Source organism: Notothenia rossii, assembly GCF_949606895.1.
Source record: "Notothenia rossii genome assembly, chromosome: 2".
Lineage (NCBI taxonomy): Eukaryota > Metazoa > Chordata > Actinopteri > Perciformes > Nototheniidae > Notothenia > Notothenia rossii.
Genome location: NC_136904.1, coordinates 93,362,655 through 93,388,414, shown reverse-complemented (window position 1 = coordinate 93,388,414; position 25,760 = coordinate 93,362,655). Strand labels below are relative to the sequence as shown.

The 25,760-nt window shown below is 40.5% G+C and overlaps 1 protein-coding gene across 14 annotated transcripts in view; it reads right to left on the bottom strand.

The window, feature by feature from the left end:
• The window catches only part of caska (calcium/calmodulin-dependent serine protein kinase a), a 186,488-nt gene extending 164,431 nt beyond the window's left edge, over positions 1 to 22,057 (bottom strand). For 6 of the 14 annotated variants that reach the window (XM_079663599.1, XM_079663598.1, XM_079663603.1 and 3 more), the window contains exon 1: positions 21,183 to 22,054. In XM_079663599.1, the coding sequence (XP_079519725.1) occupies positions 21,183 to 21,241 (59 nt within the window). In that variant the 5' untranslated portion in view covers positions 21,242 to 22,054. Of the gene's footprint in view, positions 1 to 21,182 lie in introns of all 14 variants that reach the window. The other 8 variants (XM_079663590.1, XM_079663593.1, XM_079663591.1 and 5 more) reach the window with 4 other exon arrangements.
• Between the last annotated feature and the right edge of the window lie 3,703 nt (positions 22,058 to 25,760).

Genomic DNA, 25,760 nt, shown 5'->3' with positions numbered 1-25,760 from the left:
TTTTTGTATATATCTGAGATCTATAATATATGCATAAAAATAGCATGATATAAGATCTTTAACATGTTCATACAAATGCTCAACTTCTTGTTTCAATAGTTAATTTATCACTTTTGTTTTGTTGTATTATTATTTTAATTTGAATACTATTTTATTTGTACCTTGTGTGAATCCTGCTTTTAACTCTGACTCTGTTACTGCTACAAACGGCTGAATTGTCCCATCTTATTCTATCTCATCTTGTTTGGTATTTTTCCAATCAGTTAATTGGCCCATCTTTGGAGGGAGTCCCCATATGCAGAAGCAGACTGATAAACATCTTCCTAATATACACTCAACAGCGTGATATGTCTGCACTAAGGATGTCAGATATGGGTTATTACTGATTTTTTTATTGGGTAGTTTGCCTGACAACTAGGGCTGCTCGATTATGGCAAAAATCATAATCTCGATTATTTGGGTCAATAATTGTAATTGCGATTATTAAATGCGATTATTCATTGACTTTGAAACATCCATTTATTGTACTTTAAAACAAATACAAATAATAATTTGAACTCTTTAACTGTTGAATTATACGTTCAGGGTAATCAACTGAAAAACCAATACAAAATAAAATAAAATAAATTCATGTCTACATTTAAATAAATAATATCAAAATAATAAATACCAATAAACAAGATCAACAAACATGTTGCAGTGCACTGTCACAACCTGAACACTCCTTAACATATAGCCAACATGTTGGTAAAACATATTCCACTCACTCCACTGGGTCAATAATTGATATATCGATTATTAAAAACGATTATCCATTACTTTGAAAACATCAATTTATTGGAGATTTTTTTTTGTATCAGTATGTTTTAATAGTTGATTACCCTGAACTTTAAGTATACAGAAAAAAAAAAGTAATAATAATAATAAAAAAATAATCTTTTTATTTCCATTACGTTGTTTTCGTAATCGTAATCGCGATTAAAATACGATTAATTGAGCAGCCCTACTGACAATATGAGAGGGATTCATCATTTTCGCATAATTATTCACATTTGCATTTAAATAGATCAAATGATCTAAAAACAGAGGATCTGGACCGATATGCAATATATTTTTTACGTCTCAAAATAAGATTTGTAGGTCAGGACTTCAAAACAAATATTTAGCCTTTAAAATATAGTGTGCTTCTTCACATTTGAATATTCTACAAGTCCATATTGTGATTGCATGGAAATATAGATTATTTGTGCAGCTCTAGTTCATCTCCAGCTGGTTCGAACACATGCAACAAGCTCCATTTTCAAAGCGTACTTCTGTGAAATTATCCAAAAAGCAGCATGCATAACCACCTGGTCGAAAACGCACCGATGAGCGATTTCCGTATTCGGTTTGAAATGTCAGATTTTAAGGTGAGACTTTCTCTCCCTGTATCTCGGCAGCCATCAATGATTTACACCGGGTTGTAAGCTACAGCACAGCCAGACTTTGACATGAATAATTGAACAGGAGCAGGTGATGTCCAAGCAGTCTGTCAAAATATATGAGTGTGTGTTCCCTAGTTTGTGAGTGTATTTCAACGGCTATAAATATCTGTGCAGCGCTGTGAGATAATCACAAATCAAGCTCAAGGACAAAAAGGACGGACAAGCACTGTCTCACAATCTGATGGTGGGATGGGTGTGTGCGTGTGCGTGTGCGTGTCCGTGTCCGTGTCCGTGTGTGTGTGTGCGTGTGCGTGTGCGTGTGTGTGTGTGTGTGTGTGTGTGTGTGTGTGTGTGTGTGTCCGTGTGTGTGTGTGTGTCATCTTCTGATCATATGAAGCATTGTCTGGGTTGCAGGCTGGCCAAATGTGATCATCACGGCTATGAGACTCCCCGTCTGTGTATTATAGCCATTATCCAGAGAGAACAAGATGTTAAACAACAATGAGAGACTGAATGCAATAAATTAAATGTTGCTGGACATAACATTTGACCCTGATCTCCGTCCATATACATGTCAAGGAAGACTTCAAGCACTCGCTCTTTATTGCTTTGTATTAAAACTAGCACCTCTCAGATCTCATTAAAAGATAGAAACCGGCACATTCTGCAACATATTACTCGCCCAGTATGTGTTATATATTTAAAGAGGAAATATTGTGCTCAATTTAAAGTTCATATATGTATTGAGTGTCTCTACTGGGACACGTCTCCATGCCTTAATGTTAAAAAACGATTTGTAATAACCCCTAAATAGCTTGAAGTGCAAGACTTGTCTCTAAGGTAGAAACCAAATGTTATCCTTAATTCTTCTGGTGATATTCAGATGTTTCAGTTTGTAACCAAACACCTGATGCATATGGTCAAGTTGAAGGTAATTTAAAGTGCATTAACACACTTTAATGGGTACGACTGAACAGTTGCAAGGGGAGTTTATAAGCAAGAGAAAAGTTAGATGTTGCATAAGAAGCAAGAAATCTGTTTTGAGTCAACGTGTGAGAGTTAGTTCAAACATATTGAGAGTTAAGGAGCTTAAAGTGGCGGAACATCTCCCTGTCATTGAATGTTTACTGTCCAAATACTCTGGTGGATCTTGCAAATCATTTTCAATTTGGATGGTACATTATTCACCAGTTTAAACTTCTTAAATGAAATGAATTACCGTTTCTTTCCGTGACATTTCAGGGCTATTTCTCCCTCCCTGTTTCTTGTTTCCAGACCATTTCCCCCCCTGTCCTCTTGTTGTTCCGTTGGAGTCTTTTCAATCTAAACTGATTTCCATGCTGCATGCCAAAGCACACGGTGTCACCTGGGTTACAGCTGGGGAAAAACAACACCCACCATGCAACACACCGGGAAAAGACATTTCCCTTTCAGACGTTAGAAAAGCTTCTGGGAGTTTTATAGCTGCAGGAATCATTCAAACTGTCTGCTCACACAAAGCACCAGGAGTTACTCTGGTAATTCAATGAAAAGGTGAATGTGATTCTTTCACAGAGTTATGGGGTGTATTGTTCAGCTTGTGACAGTCAGAGAGAGCTATTCATTTAGAAAAGAGAGGAGAAAATAAAAGACACAAAGAGAGAGGTTAGCGCTAAAAGCTAAAATTAACTCCGTGTTTAAATCTGGTTTGCAGATGTTGAGGCTTTGCAGTGATTTCATCTGCTTTCAAGGCGAAAAACCTATCATTGCGGTCTGTGTTGTGTATTTTCTGAAAGCTAACCCCGTTCCAGTTTGTAATTTAAGAACTGATGCATAATTCAGGTCAAGCTGTAGAGCATTTCAAGAGGCCATATTCTGCTTCTTGGATTTTCCCTTTCCTGTATTCTATCATTTTTTGCATGTAAATGGTCTGAAAAGGCTAAAAGGCCTGTGTTCCCTCTTAGCAGGAGAGGACTCTTTAAAGTAGAGACACTACATACTGATATACACCTGAACATCAGCAGGAGAGGACTCTTTAAAGTAGAGACACTACATACTGATATACACCTGAACATCAGCAGGAGAGGACTCTTTAAAGTAGAGACACTACATACTGATATACACCTGAACATCAGCAGGAGAGGACTCTTTAAAGTAGAGACACTACATACTGATATACACCTGAACATCAGCAGGAGAGGACTCTTTAAAGTAGAGACACTACACACTGATATACACCTGAACATCAGCAGGAGAGAACTCTTTAAAGTAGAGACACTACATACTGATATACACCTGAACATCAGCAGGAGAGGACTCTTTAAAGTAGAGACACTACATACTGATATACACCTGAACATCAGCAGGAGAGGACTCTTTAAAGTAGAGACACTACATACTGATATACACCTGGACATCAGCAGGAGAGGACTCTTTAAAGTAGAGACACTACATACTGATATACACCTCAACATCAGCAGGGGAGGACTCTTTAAAGTAGAGACACTACATACTGATATACACCTGAACATCAGCAGGAGAGGACTCTTTAAAGTAGAGACACTACATACTGATATACACCTGAACATCAGCAGGAGAGGACTCTTTAAAGTAGAGACACTACATACTGATATACACCTGAACATCAGCAGGAGAGGACTCTTTAAAGTAGAGACACTACATACGGATATACACCTGAACATCAGCAGGAGAGGACTCTTTAAAGTAGAGACACTACATACTGATATACACCTGAACATCAGCAGGAGAGGACTCTTTAAAGTAGAGACACTACATACTGATATACACGTGAACATCAGCAGGAGAGGACTCTTTAAAGTAGAGACACTACATACTGATATACACGTGAACATCAGCAGGAGAGGACTCTTTAAAGTAGAGACACTACATACTGATATACACCTGCACATCAGCAGGAGAGGACTCTTTAAAGTAGAAACAAGGGGACTTTATCCTCAGACAAACCCCCAGTCATTTTGGATCATCGTTTCACATTCATCCATGGAAGCCAAGGCCTCCAGTTTATAAACCTCTTCAATGAGAGTTGACTTCATCTTCTTTCTGAAAGCGTTTCTGTGGAGCTTCAGTGTAAACTCGTTATGGAATCTGTGCAGGAGAGCACCCGGGGTCAGGAGGGGAATAATACATCAATAATGAGCTTTAATAAAAAGATAGTGCATCACCTTGTGAGCCAACAGGAACCTGCTGTGAACACAAACTCTGATCCTGACTCACATGCGTGCTCTCACATATAAAACAGGACCTGCTGAATGAGGAGGCTCTGAAGACCCTCTAAGGGGTAGAAAATATCTGCTTTGAATGGACCAGCAGCCGCCTGCACCTTCATGTTAACTGTCTAACGCAGGGGTGTCAAACTCAATTTCATCACGGGCTACATTTGCATAAAGGTTGCACTCAAAGGGCCGGTTGAAATTATATAATATAGAAAATATATATATAAAAAATAATGTATTATATTACATTATTGCCTCTGAATTGGATTATTATGAGAAAGGATAATAACTTAGTAATTAACTACGTCTGAAAGCAGAAGTCCAGGGCAAATAATTGCAAGTCTCTTCAGTGTGCATGTCACAAAACGAGATGCATTGTGGGACATGTAGTTTATTGGCAACCTGCTTCTGTAAAGTGGAATGTAACCGTATAATAAACGTATTACCGTAATTTTCGGACTATAAGGCGCACCTGAATCTAAGCCGCAGCAGCTAAATTGAATGATGTGTACATATATAAGCCGCACTGGACTATAAGCCGCAGGTGTTTTAATGTTTCATTACCATATGTAAGGGTTCGTGCACAGAGGGGATTGTCGGGAAAGAGATGGCTGTTTGAGGAAGCTCCCATTTATTAACATTTCAACAAACAAGTTGCATATTTGCATAACGTATTCAAGTGTTAGCATTTAGTGCAATAGTAGCTACAGAACATGTGCTGTGTAAACTGTACGGTATCACATAGCGTTTCAGACACACACACTTTTCAACTTTCAAACTTAAACGGTGCGCTCCCTGCGCACGTACCGGCAGTGATCTACAGCAGTGGTTTTCAACCAGTGGTACGGGGACAAACTGTCTCGCTCTCGTAATGTCTGTCTGTCTTGCTCTCGTTCTGTCTCTCGTACCACTCTCGGTTCCACTTTTACTTTTGCGCGCTACCTGTCTCACTCTTTTCCGGCCTCCAGCTTTTCCTGCTGGAGCCCGCCGCTTACAGGTGGGGGGCGCGGACCGGCCATAGAGCCCATAGAGTTAAAGGTGGTGGACTGTAACCTGTACAATCCATAGATTTAGGAGGTCCCCTAGTGGCCGTTAGCTGTACAAATCCATAGATTAGCCGCACCGTTATATAAGCAGCAGGGTCGAAAAATGGGAAAAAGGCGCGGCTTATAGTCCGAAAATTACGGTATATTCTTTGCAAGCTCTTTCGGGGCCACATAAAATGAAGCCGCGGGCCGGATTTGGCCCCCGGGCCTTGAGTTTGACACCCCCTGGTCTAACGTATAAATCAATCGTCAGAAAGTGATTAAAAACTATTCTAATAATCTAAATCAGAATCAAGTTTATTGCCAGGTCCGTTTACACATACAGGAATTTGCTTTGGTGTCTGCTGGTGCAAACATAAACAATAAAACAAAGAAAGTTGCAAAGTAGGTAAATATGGATAATAAAAAATAAGTATTTGTAAGAAACAATTCAGCATTAAAAAATGATGATAAAGACAAGTATTTACACCAAATGTAAATTTAACTATACAAATAACCTTAAAAGCGATTTCCATTGGTGCTGTGGTAAAGAAGGTTTAACGTAATATTATGTGTTATTGATCCTTGTGTGTCTTCCTATCAACTTTTTACTTCGCCCATTTATTTAGAAAGTATATAGAAAGAATAATCACCCAAATATGTGTCACAGACTTTACTCCTAATTATCACGACAAGTCTCACTCTCCTTTTTGAAATATATCGTCCATAAACCTAATTTACACAAAATCAAACCCAATTTCTGAACTTAAAAAGGAACAAAAGTTGAATGATTTTACAAAACGGACCCCAGATGCTATACATTTGACGTAAAAACAAATCTATATCCCAGCAAAAACATTTGGGAACGGGTCAAACTTGAACCCATGGACAACCGGAAAGATAAAAACAATTGACAAGAAGGATATATTAAGAATTACACTATGAAGATACGTAGATCGAAGATTTAGAAATGTAGATTATTTGAAGCAAAAAAACTCCTGACAGTAGAATCCGATATTAAAGGTGGGGTAGGTAATTCACTTCAGAAAAACTTTTTGTTATATTCCATGGAATGCTCTTAACATCCCGATAGCAGTGAATATATTAAATGCTTTGACAAAAAATCCATAAAAACATTTCATCTGTGGAAGCCGTGGCGCTGTAAAAAGCACGACCACTCATCTGAGCCGGCCCGACTAAAGTAACTGGATGGCCTACCTGCCTGTCAGCCTTCCGCCTGTGCACAAACTGATCTCGTGCCCTCATTGGTCATGTGCGCGTTCGTGTGTGTTGGAGGAGGGGCTCTGTGAGGAAGTCTGAAGGAAGAGGCAGATTGTTTTCGGTTGTGTATTTTCAAATTCTAGCGCACTCGAGCTGGTTTCTCCATTCTTACCCACCCTACCTTTAATGTTCAAACAGCTCTTTATTTTTCTCATACTGCCTGAGCTGCTTTGGCACACCTTCATAATTAAAACCATAGCTTTTATATAAAACACCACAAATACAAGATGAGTCTTTATTAATGATCCAATCAATAGCAGCTACACTGAACAAAAATATAAACGCAACACTTTTGTTTTTGCTCCCATTTTTCATGAGATGAACTCAAAGATCTAAAACATTTTCTACATACACAAAATAACCATTTCTCTCAAATATTGTTCACAAATTTGAACAAATCTGTGATAGTGAGCACTTCTCCTTTGCCGAGATAATCCATCCCACCTCACAGGTGTGGCATATCAAGATGCTGATTAGACAGCATGATTATTGCACAGGTGTGCCTTAGGCTGGCCACAATAAAAGGCCACTCTGAAACGTGCAGTTTTGCTTTATTGGGGGGGTCTGGGGGGGTCCGAAAACCAGTCAGTATCTGGTGTGAGGGTTAGGGTTACGGTTAGGGTTAGGGTTAGGGTAATGTTGTGAATCGAGTGGCCCATGGTGGTGGTGGGGTTATGGTATGGGCAGGCGTATGTTATGGACGATGAACACAGGCCACTCGATTCACAATATTACCCTAACCCTAACCCTAACCCTCACACCAGATACTGACTGGTTTTCGGAGCCCCCCAAACCCCCCCAATAAAGCAAAACTGCACGTTTCAGAGTGGCCTTTTATCGTGGCCAGCCTAAGGCACACCTGTGCAATAATCATGCTGTCTAATCAGCATCTTGATATGCCACACCTGTGAGGTGGGATGGATTATCTCGGCAAAGGAGAAGTGCTCACTATCACAGATTTGTTCAGATTTGTGAACAATATTTGAGAGAAATGGTTATTTTGTGTTTATAGAAAATGTTTTGGATCTTTGAGTTCATCTCATGAAAAATGGGAGCAAAAACAAAAGTGTTGCGTTTATATTTGTATTCAGTGTACATCCTGTAAAGCCCAGCTTACCATGCACAGTCACATAGACATGAACTAAATATTAAAAAATACTATTAAATAACCACTTTTTTATAAATAACTAACAATACTGTTGGGGAATAATTTGTTTAGGTATTCAACCTTTGAAACAGTTCATAATAATTTTCCTCTTTTCACTGTCTCCTTTCTCACGGCATAGGTCTACGGCCTGGGGTTCTGATGCTATCTCTTGTTGTTGCCAGCTTATGACCGAGCACAAGCCTCCATGAGGTAGTTTACTGTTCAGGGACATCTAGAAGCCCTTCTTCTCTGGAACGTAGGTTCCCTGGCGCACGTTCTTTCCTATGGACGACAGCTCTAGTTAGATTCAGGGTCCATCTTTGTTTAGTCTCGCTGATAAAGAATGCTGATTATTACACTCTGAACTAGATAAAACCTGGAGCTACAGGAGGGGTCTTCAGAATTTATTTGGCATCCCTACCGTGTGTTCAACTCGTGGCCTGTGACATGTTTTGTGAATTCTCCGACCGAAGCTCCAAATAAACCGTCAGTGTTTGCCATCAAAGCTCCAGCTCTCCTCGTGTCTCTCTGAGTCCAGTTTCCAATTGATTCAGAAGTTTCCCTCACAAATACTACTACAGTCAAAGTCTCAGATACAAGCCTGAGAGACCACAAGGTCCAGACAGATCTGTTCTCTTTTTTTCCTGTAGAAATGATGTCTTAACTCCAGAGCTTTTGCAGACAAGCAAATGTTTCTAAAGACAAAATGTCCTAAAGGTTACCTGATAAGAAACAAATGCAGGCAGAGCATGCTACAGCTTGTATGTGACGAGAATTAGAAGAACCTTTAGAGATGTTTCAGACCAAAGAACAGCCGTGTGGAGGCAGACGTCCATAGAAAAGTTAAGGTTAGAGTCCTGGAAGAAGGGACTGTTGGACAGAAAACTGAAATACTTCACTGACAACAAAGAGACGGATTGTCCTCGTTTTCTACCGAACATGACGGATGACTCTGTAAAAAGGTCAGGTGTCACATGCACCTTGTCTTTCTCTACCATGACATGAAGTAGGGATGAAGAAGAGCTTATTATGCTGCTATTGCTGCCATGCAGACTGAACAGAATTTGGAAGTAAACAACTTTATTTTGGTTGAAATAGACTGGAAATAATCAGAATCAGAATCCCTTTATTAGTCCCACAGACGGGAAATTTGCAGCGTTACAGCAGGAAAGAGCCACAGACAGCTTACGGCCCGTCTACACTACAGGCATCGAAAAATGCTTTCAACGCTTCGCCCATTGACTTGAATGGGGTGACGTAGAAGATTTTTAATCTTTGCAGAACTGCATTGTGGGGAGCATGGCATGGCTTTGCAAGCATGACGAGCATCTATCGGCATCAGCCAATCAAATCCCGTTTATGCAAATCCCGCCAGTGCAAGCGCAGCCAATCAAACCGCGTGCAAGCTGGGAGAGCCAGACCGCAGTTCATTTCCTCATATTCCAAACGAGATATTACGGTAGCAAATCACCCGGTTCTTTACGACCAGAACTATTTACCGGGATACAAACCGGAGGAACCAGGCATGGAGGGAGGTGGCAGAGACAGTGGGTGAAACTGGTAGGTTTTCGCCTGTTTGGAGAGTTTATATCCAGTTTACTTCGTTTTAACATTGCTATTGCTTTGTATGTCGGGGGCGGGAGATTCATGTGATTGGTTGTTGGTCGCGTTGCTCGCAAAACATCGGCAAGCTTCAGACACGCCCAGCTTCAAGATTTTTTGATGCCTGTAGTGTAGACGGCCGTTAGTGTTGCATATCTGAAATGCGTTAAAAAAGTACTATTATTATTTGTTATTGTTATAATATAAAAAACAATATTTAAAAAAAAGATCAAAACTAAAAAAGTTACATAATTTTCAAAAATACAGACCAAAAACAAATTAAATCTACAAATCAAATCCTGTAGCAGTTCTTAGGATTTACCATATATATAGATATAATATATCTTAAGGGTTTGTGTGTTTGGTGGAAAGTCTGCACATTTTATTCTGATTTAAAGATGTGCTTTTGCATGATCCTTTGTGGACGTACAAAGTTTAATAGATTTTATTAAGTCATTTATTTTTTAGGACCTCCCTTAAAGCTTTATACTTTTTATACTACAAAGAATACAATAACTTGTGCTATAGCATTAACTTAGCAGAAAAGAGTTAGCACTGTTAGCATTTTGTATCCGTAGTCCCTGGAGAGATGTTGTAAAGTCACCCTAAAAACAAATTACTTTTCAAATAAAAAGTGAATAGAATAATTAAAAGCATAGAGGCTCACAAATCAAGTCCACATATCCAAACAAACAGCTGTTAGCGTTTGTGTGTCTTGAACGCAGCTTGTTGTTGTTGTGAGCGTCTCAACATGAGGACAGATGAAGTGGTTTTACTTCCCGCTGCACAGAGCAGCTGGGGGTGTTTTCTCACAGCTTGATGAGGAGGATGGATAAATATTTTAGTAGTGGAGTGTGAGATCTCGCTGCAATATCATGTATGTGTAATTGTGCGTGCAAGAAGCATCATTTTAGCAGATTTTCTCCTCCAAACCCCGACAGAGAGGCCAAGATCAGCTAATGCTGCTTCAAACAATTATACACATGGAGCAGGAAAAAAGCCCTGGAGACAGTTAGCCCAGTGTTCTCCCATGAGGCCACAGACATCATTCAGTCACAACAATTATGAATTTTGAAACATTTTTAATTGGTATATTGTCCAGTAAAGACTTTAAACTCCCAATAGACTGTGCAGGATCGACTCAAATGACTTCACGTCAACACCGCTAAGCTAAAGGAGGCTAATGTTGGGCTATAAAGGAACTACAGCACGGTCACATGACTTCAGGTCACCACCGCTAAGCTAAAGGCGGCTAATGTTGGCCTATACAGGAACTACAGCACGGTCACATGACTTCACGTCACCACCGCTAAGCTAAAGGAGGCTAATGTTGGGCTATAAAGGAACTACAGCACGGTCACATGACTTCAGGTCACCACCGCTAAGCTAAAGGAGGCTAATGTTGGGCTATAAAGGAACTACAGCACGGTCACATGACTTCACGTCACCACCGCTAAGCTAAAGGAGGCTAATGTTGGGCTATAAAGGAACTACAGCACGGTCACATGACTTCAGGTCACCACCGCTAAGCTAAAGGAGGCTAATGTTGGGCTATAAAGGAACTACAGCACGGTCACATGACTTCACGTCACCGCCGCTAAGCTAAAGGTGGCTAATGTTGGGCTATAAAGGAACTACAGCACGGTCACATGACTTCACGTCACCACCGCTAAGCTAAAGGAGGCTAATGTTGGGCTATAAAGGAACTACAGCACGGTCATATGACTTCACGTCACCGCCGCTAAGCTAAAGGAGGTTAATGTTGGGCATAAAGGAACTACAGCACGGTCACATGACTTCACGTCACCGCCGCTAAGCTAAAGGCGGCTAATGTTGGGCTATACAGGAACTACATCACGGTCACATGACTTCACTTCACCGCCGCTAAGCTAAAGGTGGCTAATGTTGGGCTATACAGGAACTACAGCACGGTCACATGACTTCACGTTACCACCGCTAAGCTAAAGGAGGCTAATGTTGGGCTATACAGGAACTACAGCACGGTCACATGACTTCACGTCACCGCCGCTAAGCTAAAGGAGGTTAATGTTGGGCTATAAAGGAACTACAGCACGGTCACATGACTTCACGTCACCACCGCTAAGCTAAAGGAGGCTAATGTTGGGCTATAAAGGAACTACAGCACGGTCACATGACTTCACCACCGCTAAGCTAAAGGAGGCTAATGTTGGGCTATAAAGGAACTACAGCACGGTCACATGACTTCACGTCACCACCGCTAAGCTAAAGGAGGTTAATGTTGGGAGGTTAATGTTGGGCTATAAAGGAACTACAGCACGGTCACATGACTTCACGTCACCGCCGCTAAGCTAAAGGAGGCTAATGTTGGAAACATGTCACAGTAGAGGCACTAAATACTAATGTGTATAATCTTATACAGACACACACTTTACTTTCAGTCATTTACCACACTGCCTTTATTACTGCACAGTAGATCCTAACATTAGCATCCTTTTTTACTGAATCCAAAATCAAATCATGAGATACCAAAAGATTCACACTCCCACTACATAAATACATAAACCCTTAGCAGAGCCTTTTAAATTAAAATACAAAATTAAGTAAACTGGTGGGCGTCACCTTGGCACAAGAAACCACTCTGCTCTTCCTTTTGGGAAAGGGACACACACACACACACACACACACACACACACACACACACACACACACACACACACACACACACACACACACACACACACACACACACACACACACACACACACACACACACACACACACACACACACACACACACACACACACACACACACACACACACACACACACACACACACACACACACACACACACACACACACACACACACACACACACACACACACACACACACACACACACACACACACGTTTTGTACAGGGTCCTTTTAGGTCATGAGGTATGCAAATGAAGGGTAATTTGTCTTATTCACAGTGGAGCAGCTCTACAGCGGTGTGTGCTTTAGGACAATATTCACTGTTAAATACATAAAGAGTCCAAATATTCAGAAGTGGAAGATCATTGATCCGTTCAGCTAATATTGGACTAACTCCCATATTTGGCTCAATTAACAGACAAGAGAGACTATGGTCTTTGACTATAGCATGAACATTGACTGCATAAGTTAATCTTTAGGACATATTCTGATCATGTTCAGGTGTATATCAGTATGTAGTGTCTCTACTTTAAAGAGTCCTCTCCTCCTGATGTTCAGGTGTATATCAGTATGTAGTATCTCTACTTTAAAGAGTCCTCTCCTGCTGATGTTCAGGTGTATATCAGTATGTAGTGTCTCTACTTTAAAGAGTTCTCTCCTGCTGATGTTCAGGTGTATATCAGTATGTAGTGTCTCTACTTTAAAGAGTCCTCTCCTGCTGATGTTCAGGTGTATATCAGTATGTAGTGTCTCTACTTTAAAGAGTCCTCTCCTGCTGATGTTCAGGTGTATATCAGCATGTAGTATCTCTACTTTAAAGAGTCCTCTCCTGCTGATGTTCAGGTGTATATCAGTATGTAGTGTCTCTACTTTAAAGAGTCCTCTCCTGCTGATGTTCAGGTGTATATCAGTATGTAGTGTCTCTACTTTAAAGAGTTCTCTCCTGCTGATGTTCAGGTGTATATCAGTATGTAGTGTCTCTACTTTAAAGAGTCCTCTCCTGCTGATGTTCAGGTGTATATCAGCATGTAGTATCTCTACTTTAAAGAGTCCTCTCCTGCTGATGTTCAGGTGTATATCAGTATGTAGTGTCTCTACTTTAAAGAGTCCTCTCCTGCTGATGTTCAGGTGTATATCAGCATGTAGTGTCTCTACTTTAAAGAGTCCTCTCCTGCTGATGTTCAGGTGTATATCAGTATGTAGTGTCTCTACTTTAAAGAGTCCTCTCCTGCTGATGTTCAGGTGTATATCAGTATGTAGTGTCTCTACTTTAAAGAGTCCTCTCCTGCTGATGTTCAGGTGTATATCAGTATGTAGTGTCTCTACTTTAAAGAGTCCTCTCCTGCTGATGTTCAGGTGTATATCAGTATGTAGTGTTTCTACTTTAAAGAGTCCTCTCCTGCTGATGTTCAGGTGTATATCAGTATGTAGTGTTTCTACTTTAAAGAGTCCTCTCCTGCTGATGTTCAGGTGTATATCAGTATGTAGTGTTTCTACTTTAAAGAGTCCTCTCCTGCTGATGTTCAGGTGTATATCAGTATGTAGTGTCTCTACTTTAAAGAGTCCTCTCCTGCTGATGTTCAGGCGTATATCAGTATATAGTGTCTCTACTTTAAAGAGTCCTCTCCTGCTGATGTTCAGGTGTATATCAGTATGTAGTGTCTCTACTTTAAAGAGTTCTCTCCTGCTGATGTTCAGGTGTATATCAGTATGTACTGTCTCTACTTTAAAGAGTCCTCTCCTGCTGATGTTCAGGTGTATATCAGTATGTAGTGTCTCTACTTTAAAGAGTCCTCTCCTGCTGATGTTCAGGTGTATATCAGTATGTAGTGTCTCTACTTTAAAGAGTCCTCTCCTGCTGATGTTCAGGTGTATATCAGTATGTAGTGTCTCTAATTTAAAGAGTCCTCTCCTGCTGATGTTCAGGTGTATATCAGTATGTAGTGTCTCTACTTTAAAGAGTCCTCTCCTGCTGATGTTCAGGTGTATATCAGTATGTAGTGTGTCTACTTTAAAGAGTCCTCTCCTGCTGATGTTCAGGTGTATATCAGTATGTAGTGTCTCTACTTTAAAGAGTCCTCTCCTGCTGATGCTCAGGTGAGGCTTTGCAGACCATTGACATGCACAAACACACTACGGTAAAAGTGGAAACCACAAAAAGCAGAACAGGGCCTCTTTAACCAAACACTGAATTAGAGTTGGCTCTTGTCACCCTGTATTAACTGTAGTGCAGTTTACAGCTGCGAGGGAAAACAAAGCCAAACAACATCTTCCTTGTTGTCCATTTCTTTATGCAGACACACACACACTCTCTCTCACACACACCACTTTTATTTTTCAGAGGATGAACTAGAAAAGAGCACGGCCTGGAGGCACAGCATGTCTCTTAATGTGTGAGTCAAACTAATGGACTGCTTCCCTCCCTGCAACCTCCTCGCTCTCACCCCTAGATTTACTCCCTCTGTCTCCTCTTCTATGCCGTAACTTCTTTATGTTAGGCCACCCTCACCCTCACCTCTTGTCTCTGAGCCTGAGGACAGAGAGACACGGGATCGATGTGACAGATGTACGACATGCTCACGTGGCGACGCACGGACAGGCTTTTGTCCGGGGTCAACGCTCTAAAAATACAAGCAGGGGGATAAATGTCTTTCATGCATCCTCAAATGATGCATCCAACAAGGTCCAGATAAGACTATGACACCTGAGCTTATTGTTACATTGCATTTAGCTGACGCTTTCATCCAAAGCCACTTACAATAAGTGCGTTTGACCAACAAGATACAAACTAGAAGAAAGCAGAATCATATAAGTCAGTGGTTTTCAAACTGTGGGGCGCCCCTGGTGGGTCGCGGAGGTACTGCAGGGGGGGCGCGGGATGACATTGTTTTTAAAGTGCGCTATATAAATCAAATGTATTATTATTATTATTATTCAATTTTAATCAAGCACTGCTCAAAAATATCTCATTGGTCAGAGAGCTGTGGGCATAATGCTGCCTTTTGCAACATCCTACTTGTGTGACATAGGCTTTTCTTGCTGCCATCAAAAGGAAATACAGATCAAAGCTGAGCATTGAGAATGAACTGAGAGTGGCAGTTCTTAAAACAACAGTTTGAGTTTGAGAAGACCTGCGAGGGAAAGCAAGCACACACAAGTCATCGATAGGCTATGTGTGGAATAGGAATGGTAGAGTGATGTGATCGTTTGCAACCTGCAGTAGAGATAGTAGTTCATTCATATATTTTCCTTAATGAAATTTGAATTTAAAAATCTACTACTCTGGGAAGAAGGCCTGCTAGTTTTAATTAGGCCAAATGAATTCACAGTATCTACAAGCACTTTAGTTCATGTGTAATCCATAATCAAATATACAATTATAGTTGGATCTTTGTATCTTCTTATTATTAGCAGAGAAAATCCTACCAATATAGATGGGAACCGGGTTGGGGGGTCCCGAAAATATTTCCAATTACCCAAGGGGGTCCCGACTGAAAAAGTTTGGGAACCACTGATATAAGTACATCAGGTTTCATAGAGCCAAACATTTCAAGTGCTACTCAACTGGCTTTAGATAAGCCAGTCCTTTATTAGTATATAAGTGCTTTGTTAGTAATTCTATCTCTGGAAGTGGAGTCTAAAGAGATGAGTTTTCAGTCTGAAGAAGATGTGTAAGCTTTCTGCTGTCCTGATTTCAATGGGGAGCTCATTCCACCATTTTGGAGCCAGGATAGCAAACCCACGTTTGTTGTTCAATAATATCCTGCATTGTATTTGTTAGAGGACTTTTATATTTCTATATTTTTTTTTTACTTTTTACGGCTATCAGAAATATTTTGGACTGTTTATTTCTAGTGTCCTAATTTCATTTATTCTTGCACACATAGCTCAGGTCAGAAGAATTTCATTGCCATTTCTACGCTGTAGCTTAGAATTAACACTCAGCAAGCGGCAAAATCGTTATTCAACAAAACGATACGATCCTAAGACTCTCTTCCTCATCTTGGTGTGATTTATTGGCGCTGCTTCTGTCTTTTTCCGAGTTTCACGCAATATCAGAGTGTTTTTCTGCAACATCAGCGAATTCAACACACTATCTGTTGCTGAAGGAGCAGATTAGGAGGTGGAATGAATAAGCTTCTTATAATTAAATATTATGTTTCATATAAACTTCATTTAATAGCCGAAATACACAAAACCTAATCATAACAGCCGCGTTTATTTGTAATAAGAAGACATTATTGGACCCATAATATTCATTGTGTTAAATAAAAACAAGCATATAATAAAATAACAAGTGAATCCCTACCCTATCCTTCTTCCACTGTCTCTAGTTATCCGTGTAATGTAATGCTGTGTTCCCAGGGTTGGTATGATATAAATAAATAATATTTAAAATTGAGAAATAAGGGCAAAAATATGTCTATTTCAGTCAAATGTTGAGGTTATGACTTCTAGAGTTGCATTCAGGCTTGAATTGATTAACATATCAAACATATTTAAGCTTCTAAATGTGCTCTGGTCTCGCCTTTAAGTTTGTATTGAACATACTACCCTTTTTAAATCTACTGAAGCGGACGTCTACGTGGCCCTAAAACAGGACATTTTAATTGTAACGCAGTTAAAAAAATATGCCTGGCCGGTGGATCTTTTATCCCTTTGGCGAGTGAGACCATTTTCTTTGGAAACTTTGCATAAATATGGACTTAAATACTGGGTGTTTCCTGTTATTTGAAAAAGGGCCACACACATCCAGAGGACACACTCACAGCGCTGCTTTCCATGCACATTTCTGCTTGACCTATAAATATATTTATAGTTCTGTGTGTGCAGCTCCATGCGTCTCACCCTGGGCTTCTTAAAGTGTTTCTTTCCCTGACTCGTCGTTTGGTTTCCCCCTCGGTGAGATCCAGACTGTGTTTCAGGATCAGAAGCCTTAAAGAAGCTGTGGCTGCACGCAGAGCAGCAGGTCGGCTGATAAGAGGCCGCTCTCTGCTTCTGTAAATCACACGCAACCTGTCCCTGTGAGACACTAAGACAAGTGTGTGTGTGTGTGTGTGTGTGTGTGTGTGTGTGTGTATGTATGTATGTATGTATGTATGTGTGTGGGTGTGTGTGTGTGAATCATCAGGCCATGGGTTTCTTTCACTGGTCAGTAATAACTGTAGGAAGCGATAGCTGCTGTGTGTGTGTGTGTGTGTGTGTGTGTGTGAGTGAGTGAGTGAGTGAGTGAGTGAGTGAGTGAGTGAGTGAGTGAGTGAGTGAGTGAGTGAGTGAGTGAGTGAGTGAGTGAGTGAGTGTGTGTGTTTTTTCTTTCCTTTCCAGACGAGAGCCCCGGCTGAACATGTGTTTAAAATGTTGGAGTAGTATTTGTACATAAAGGCTGTTAGAGCGTGAGGGTTTTTTAGGTCAATGCTTGAGTGTGTGTGTGTGTACGGGGTCCCTAGAGGCTAAGCGAGGTTACATTTATCATTTTGAAGAATTGTATTGATAGCATTTGGAAAGAGATTCAAGAAAAACTTAACCATTAACAGGATTTTTGAAAACAATATACTTTTTTTTTCAATTTTCAGGACATTTTAATACCAGTGAAGTGCCTTAAGAGTTGCAACAACACTACGTAAGTAATTTTTTATGCAAAAACCGCCAACAAAAGCTGTTTTCAGCCTCTAAAATATAGTTTTCCTGCTTTTCTCTTGTTTATGGTGACAACACAATGGTAAGGTAAGTATCTTTTGGGTTTTAAACTTACAAAACAAGACATTTAAAGAAACCCCCTTTCATTTTGAGAAACTGGTATGGATTTCACAGATCAAATGATCAATCTATAATGAAATGAATTGTTAATTGCAGTCCCGTAGCTTTAAATGAATGAACGCAATGTTTTCTGTGACTTTGTAAGCATGCATGGGAACTGTGTGTTTGAGTGAAGGAGAAGCAAACGGCCTCTGACTGTCCGCATGATGTTTTCTTCAGACTTTCAGGCTTGCCTAAACATGCGGGGTTCACGCAGGTCTCTGTCAAACACTCATCCGTCTCCATGTGTCACCGCTGGAGTCCCTGAACCGGTCGGCCTGCTCTCTGACTGAATATCTGCACAAAAAAACTGTGATTCACGTGTTTTGTGACGCCCAATCAAATGCTTCATTCAGGACCAGCAGTTTGGATGACACACACTCGCTTATTCATGCAGGACAAAGCACAAACAGTTTTCACTCAATCGTTTCTTTTGCACTCAAGTGTCTCTGCAGAAAAGTCAACTCAGACTCCCTTCTTATGTTTCATTATGACGCAATAGGAAAGTCCCAGGTGTGGTTAACGCAGGACAATAAGAGTCTGAAGAGGTTATCAGGAATAAAACACTCGCTGCCATTTGTAACCGGTTCTGAGTTATTAGTCATCGGAGAAGGAGCATGGGAACGACACACACACTAAGACTGTCCAAACACTGAATGAAAGAGCGTGTCATTATATATATATAAATGTTAACGATACACCAAGCTTTGTTGCCACGCTTAACTAAATAACAAAAGGAGGAGTTAGTGTAGCAACAGTATGATTCACCTGTCATTCTGAAACAGAAAGTATTATGCTGCTGGGGTTAGCAGCAGTCTTCATGCTGGGGTTTGTTTATAGTGCACTCTACTATTCATGGAGGTACAAAGGGATATTTGAAAGATATTTACAATCAACTTTTCCACATGTAAACAAAATGCTAGGACTTGTCATTGCCTTTCCAAACAGTGAACTCCTATGGGGTTGCAACACGCTTTGTATTTCCCTTAGTTTCTCAAAACGATTTGGTCCAAACCAACTAAATGTTTTCCAATCAATCGTACACATGTTAACTTTAAAAGATGATATGACATATGGTATATCATATTTATTTGAATGCAAGAAGTTGAAATTGCACCCGGCCTAAACCCTGGAGACGGTGGAGTATCATTTACTGTTCAGAAGTGCAGCTAGTACATCCTGTTAGTTTAGGAAAACTCTTATTCAACAACAAACATTAGGATTTCTGTGTGCAAAGAAATCCCCGAAACATCCACGCCAAAATCATTTCCCCCGCAACGGCGACAAAGGGACGGTTGCAACACTTCTTGCATTTCCTCTCAGTTACTCAAGAGTCCATTTGATCCAGACCAACCAAACATTCATGTCTTTAATTCACACATGTCTGCTTTTAGATGATAAGACATATTCTTCAAACCATGTATTTGAATGTAAGACGTCGTAAGTGCAAATTTCCTAAACCTTCAGGCAGTTGCAAAGAACATCAGGGACGGTTGCAACATCCCTCGCAATCTTTTAACAAAATGTTCATATATTATTAAGACTTCAGAATATATTTATTTGAATTGAAGAAGTTGACAATGCAACTAATCCTGATCCACATGTTTAAACTACATGAAATTTGAGCGAGCAAAGTCAAATATGCACTTCCTTCCTCTTCCCCTTGGAGACTGGGGACGGTTGCAACACTTTTTGCATTTCTTTCAGTTACTCAGATGCTATTATGTCCGGAAGAACCACATCTGTATTTGCATTACACTTGCATGTGTTTGCATACCAAGATGTTATGAAATGACATATCCTTCAGTATTTATTTGAATGCAAGAAGTTGCAACTGAACGCAAACCTAGGGAAGGTTGCAACATCATAGCATCATTAAAACGTGTATACTTTACAATAATATCACAGTTTATTATATATATAATATTTATATTCATCATGCTGGCTAGTGAAGCTTCTTATTGAACTACACGAGAGACTGGGGACGGTTGCAACGCTTTCTGCATTTCTCTCTCAGAGGCTATTATGTCGAGAAAAACCCAAATGTTTATATTATATATATATATGTTACACTTGCATGTGTTTGTAAACTAAGATGTTGTGAAATGACATATCCTTCACAGTATTTGAATGATAGAAGTTGCAACTGAAAGCAAACCTAGGGTTGGTTACAAGAAACATCAAGGAAGGTTGCAACATCTTAAAAAGAAAAAAAAAGAAATAGCGAATCCTTCAAACGTGGATAGTTTACTATAATAATACAGGATCATGTATTGCGTAAAACTGCTCATGTTGGCTATTGGAGCTTCTCATTCCACTACAAGACCACATTGCAAAGACTTCTCTTTCCAAAAACATCCCAAACGTGACCTCCTACCCTCTTCCCCTTTCACAACTCGGAGTAAGTAACGACAGCCAGATGTGCAGTGACTCACGAGGGTCTGGTGCCCTGCCCTTTCATCTCTGGAGCAAGTTGCTAACTGCCACTATAGGTCAAAACACACAAGTGCTGTGTGTGTGTGTGTGTGTGTGTGTGTGTGTGTGTCTGTGTCTGTGTCTGTGTGTGTGTGTGTGTGTGTGTGTGTGTGTGTGTGTGTGTGTGTGTTTTATTACACACACACTACTCAGTGCAGGGAAGATGAGAAATGCTGCCACAGTGAAATTGGATCTTATCTGCATGTTGGAATAAAAAAATAAAACTGGGGATGTAGCAACTGTTATCACGTCCATAAAAAAGGGCAATAATGTAGTAAATAGTTGTGGGATGGGTAAATGGGATCTGTTAAATATAATGTAAGATAGGTGTAAGCATAAACAATTGAACACATACATATATTCCCACGCAGAAAGGACCATGCTTTTTGTTTTTGGGCGTGCATATGCAATTGAGAGCGTGCCATACCCTTCAGGATATTAGGAGCAGCTAATTGGAAAGCCCCGGTGACCAATCATCACCATCAGAACACAATAAGTGAATTTAAATCAGCGACACTTACTTGCCAATGACCTCGCAGAGCTCGTACACATCTTCAAAGAGGATGTCGTCGTCCGCCATAGTCCGACCCCGGCTGGGGAAAAGAATATCCCCAAAATACGCGTCCCAAAGCTGGTGCTCCTAAAAATCCGGGAGGGGAGGGGGGGGAACAGAGGCCACAAGCGGACAGATAATAATAAAAAAAGGTCCGCAGCAGTCGGTGAAGAGTTTCCACAGGAAGGTTTTCTAAATTCCAGTTGTAAGACCCCCCGCCCCCCAAAAAACCGCTGCGTCGCTATGCGTGATTCGCCACAGAAGGAGCGCAATAATCCGGTTCGGGAGCCGGTTCGACCCCGCCTTTCCCGAAGCTTTTCCCCGTATGTCTCAAACGTGGTGGTCAGACAAACAGTGGAATGAAGTCCTCCGGTGGTGTGTTCACTGCCCCCCGGTAACTCTGGGCTTTAGTGTTAGAAACAGACCCGGTGCACGGTGCGCATCAGACTCCTGTTTCTGATCCAGGTGGGTCACAGTGAGCTCCACTTCCCCAAAGGGATGCACAAACACACAAGAACACACACACACAATCCTCCTTGGCAGATTCAAGTCAGTACACTCTTTTGCGGAATGCACACACACACACGCGTGAAGACACACACTCCTCCGTTGTAGATCCGAGCCTCCACTCTCCGTGTTTCCTCCACTTTCCTCCCGTGGTTTGGTGTTTTTCTCCCCGATGTTTCTGCCTGGACGCGCGGCTCCACGGAGCTTCCAGAAACCCGACAGGCTCCTCCTACTCGGGGGTTATGAAACTGCTGCTCCGTCCTCCATGTTGGCTCCGATCCGTTACCCAGGATTCTGCTTCCAGGCCTGCAGGCTTTGAGCCAACATGGCGGAGCGGCGGCGCCATAAAGGCTTTTCTCAAACCGCAGTTTCCTTCAGGAGTTTTTCTGTACTTCAAGTGGAGTTCCGGAAGCGAGGAGGAGGATGAATGACAACATGATTATTAACACCTTCCTTACTTAAATAGGGAAGAGGATTGGGGCACATGAGAACATGTTGGGATGTGACCAAAATAAAATAGAGTTCTGACTTTATAAACGTTTTTTTTTACTTCAGAACTCTGAAAAAATATATAAATTATTTGCTCTTTTTTTCTATATAATAACAAATATTCTATATAATTTTTCTATATAATAAAACAATTATATATTTCTTTGTGAATTTCTTTTTTTCTGGAATTCTGAAATTTAAAAAATAAAAAATAATTATTTTTGAAATTTCTGAATTCCAATGTTTTTCTCAGAATTCTGAGATTAAAGTCAGAGATCAACATTTATGCTTTTGTTCACATTTCAAACATTTTTCTCGTTTCTTAAATCTTTAAAGATTAATTTTTTTCTGAAATTAAATACATATTTTTCTCTCAGAATCTCAGAATTCAATTATTTTTCTCAGAATTCTGAGATTAAAGTCAGAACTGAACAATTTATTTTACTTTTGGTCACATCCCAATAATGTTGTGTCGTGTTTTTTAAATCTTAGATATCTGAAAAAAATATTTACTTTTTGGGATTTTTTTCTTCCAAAAAATACAAATATTTTTCATAATAAAAAAAATAAATGTAAGTCTCAGAAGTCTGAAAAAAACAATGTATGTGATAATTATGTTTCTGTTATTTTTGTGAATCTCAAAATTAATTTTTTTTTCTCAGAATTCTGATATTCCAGGTCAGAACTCAAAACATTTTTTCAACCTCCCAAAATGTCTTTCTCATGTGACCCTGATACTCTTCTGTATATTTAAAATAAGGAAAGTTATCTTATGATAAACAGCCTTTAGTTCCCAGCCAGAGTTATGGAGGGGTGAAACATGTCTATTTATCTTAACAAATACCATCAGTTTTTTATTTCAGTTGGAAAGTTGTCTTTCTTGAGGCACCAAAACGGACTTATTCAGATGTATATGGTTGTTTTACATAAGCACAACACGAAAGGATTACATGAGTTGATTATCCAATTAGATCATCAGCAGGAAATTATTACAGCAGTGATTGCCGCTTTTGATTAATCGGTTTCAGTAAATTATCAAGAAACACTAACAGCTTGTTCCAGCTCCTTAAATTAGAAGATGTATACGACTGTAAACGTAATATGCCTTTGCAGACCATTAGGCAAGGCAAGGCAAGGCAAGGCAAGGCACAAAAAAAATGATAAACGATTTCAAATATGGAGGTGTTATAACATACAAAAACCTAACACCTGACGAAGGTAACAAAGTCTTACAATTAGTTAAAAGTAAACAGTTATCGGAGAGCATGAGAGACGTGAGGTGGCTGATATCAGTCAACAGACTTGCAGTCAGAGCTGTGGTTTCATGGAGCTGCTATGTGAAAACTAGAACATGCCCCATGATTAACTGTGAGGAGGCACCTCCTCATGGACTGCTACAGAGCCCAGGGGGCGTGGTCGCTCCTACGGGGCATCGGGTTAGACTTCAATGTAGAATATGTCTCAATCATGTATTGTATTCTGGATGAGGGGATGGACAATAAACACAGGGACCTTTTTCAGCTGGTCATTTGTATCACATGTATGAACATCCGGAAAACTAGGTGCAAGATGATACTAAATCAGACGATCATAAACAGAGGCACCATCATGAAACAGGTCTTCTTATCGTGTCCACAAGGCAGTCAGTTACAGGGCTTGGTTAGATGTGGTTCAGCCACAGCTGAACGCATTGCTGTCCCTTCTCATTAAACTCTGCCAAGTCCGATGTTGTGCAGGGTTGCTCCAGCAGGGGGCATATCAGGAGGTGTTGCATGGTTTGTGGTTCAATGACGCAGTCACACACAACGTCCCCGTCATTTAGGTATCCCCATTTGGCGAGAGGCGCTTTTGCACGTCCAACACCAGATCTTATTCTGTTTAGGCATTTCCACACTGCGTAGTTGGTGTCTACTCCAGGGGGCAGTGCCTCGCTCGCCTTGAGCTCCATTGTTGTTGCTGATTGGAGGTTGTCAAGTCTTTCTTCCCACCGAGTGACTCTTTCAATGCTTGTGCTCGGTGTTCCGAGGGGTGGGACGCTCTTCAGGAAACTTTTCCTGGATTTAAGGCGGTGAAACTGGTTATCACTGAACTAAGGAGAAGAAAAACCATGGACAAATCCCAGACTCAGCCATGGGGCGTTTTGAGTCTGTGACCGAACTGAGTCTCATTGGAATATAAACGTGCTCTCTTTATGTAATTTATATATGTATTCATTGTGTTTTATGTGTATTATTAATGTTACTTGTGTATATCATGTACTGCCCAAATAATATAAAATAAAGTTTAAAAAAAAACGCAAGTTTATTTATATAGCACTTTTCAGCACGTGGCGATTCAAAGTGCTTTACAAAATAAAAACAAAATACATTAACATGCACAAAAACCTACATAACACCTGAGACAATACCTCACACTGTTACTGTACCTTTTCAAGTTGCTTTCTTGTTATAATAAAATTGCTATTTATACACAGAGGCGGGTGGTCTGCAGCGACAAAATTCACACCTTTTCCAATTCTTCTACAGCCTGTGCAACTACAACACAAAGCTGGAGTAGGCATGTGAGGAACAACACAAAGACAAGTGCTGTGTTCTCATATTTCATAGCCTCTTGCGGGCTAAATACATTGCAGCTGATTGCCTAATTAGCGCTAGGTGAATAATTAAGCAGTTAGTAAACCCAGGATGATGAGCTTGGTCTTTTATTTATGATTTTTCAACAAAAATGATTTCATGTAATTGAATGAGTCCCCCACAGCAGCTACTGTAGGTATTGTTTTTCTCCCTCGGTGCATGGCTGCTTATGTAGCACAAAGACATCCTTTATTTGGGTCGTTTGAAGCAGAAAGTGTGTGTTTGTGCTGATCATGTGACACGTGTTTTGAGGTTGTGAGCAGCATGCAATTTGGCTTAGCAGAACGAAAAATGAGGACATCAGAGGAAATCTTATCTCTAGCCAACACACCCTTCTAGACTCAGCTGGTGGGGTAAAGGTGTGTGTGTGTGTGTGTGTGTGTGTGTGTGTGTGTGTGTGTGTGTGTGTGTGTGTGTGTGTGTGTGTGTGTGTGTGTGTGTGTGTGTGTGTGTGTGTGTGTGTGTGTGTGTGTGTGTGTGTGTGTGTGTTTCGAGCCCCACATGCTCAATCAGAAATCACAACCAAAATCTGATTTGCTAAAGATTGCAAGTTTGTCCAAAAGGGATTGGACAAACACCCACACACACACACACACACCCACCCACACACACACACACACACACACACACACACACACACACACACACACACACACGCACGCACGCACACACACACACACACACACACACACACACACACACATCAATGTCTCTAAACTGTAGCATATAAGAGACATTAACATTGACAGTGTTCTTAAAAATACTCCATGTATTGGTATTACAAACAGTATACTCAATGATTAGCAGTTGTATGTCTGATATACTTAGTGCCGGGGAGATTATGAGCCACAGAGAAAGTGCTTCTGACATTTCACAGTCTGATCAAAGCAGAGACCTCTAAAAGGAAAACATTCAAC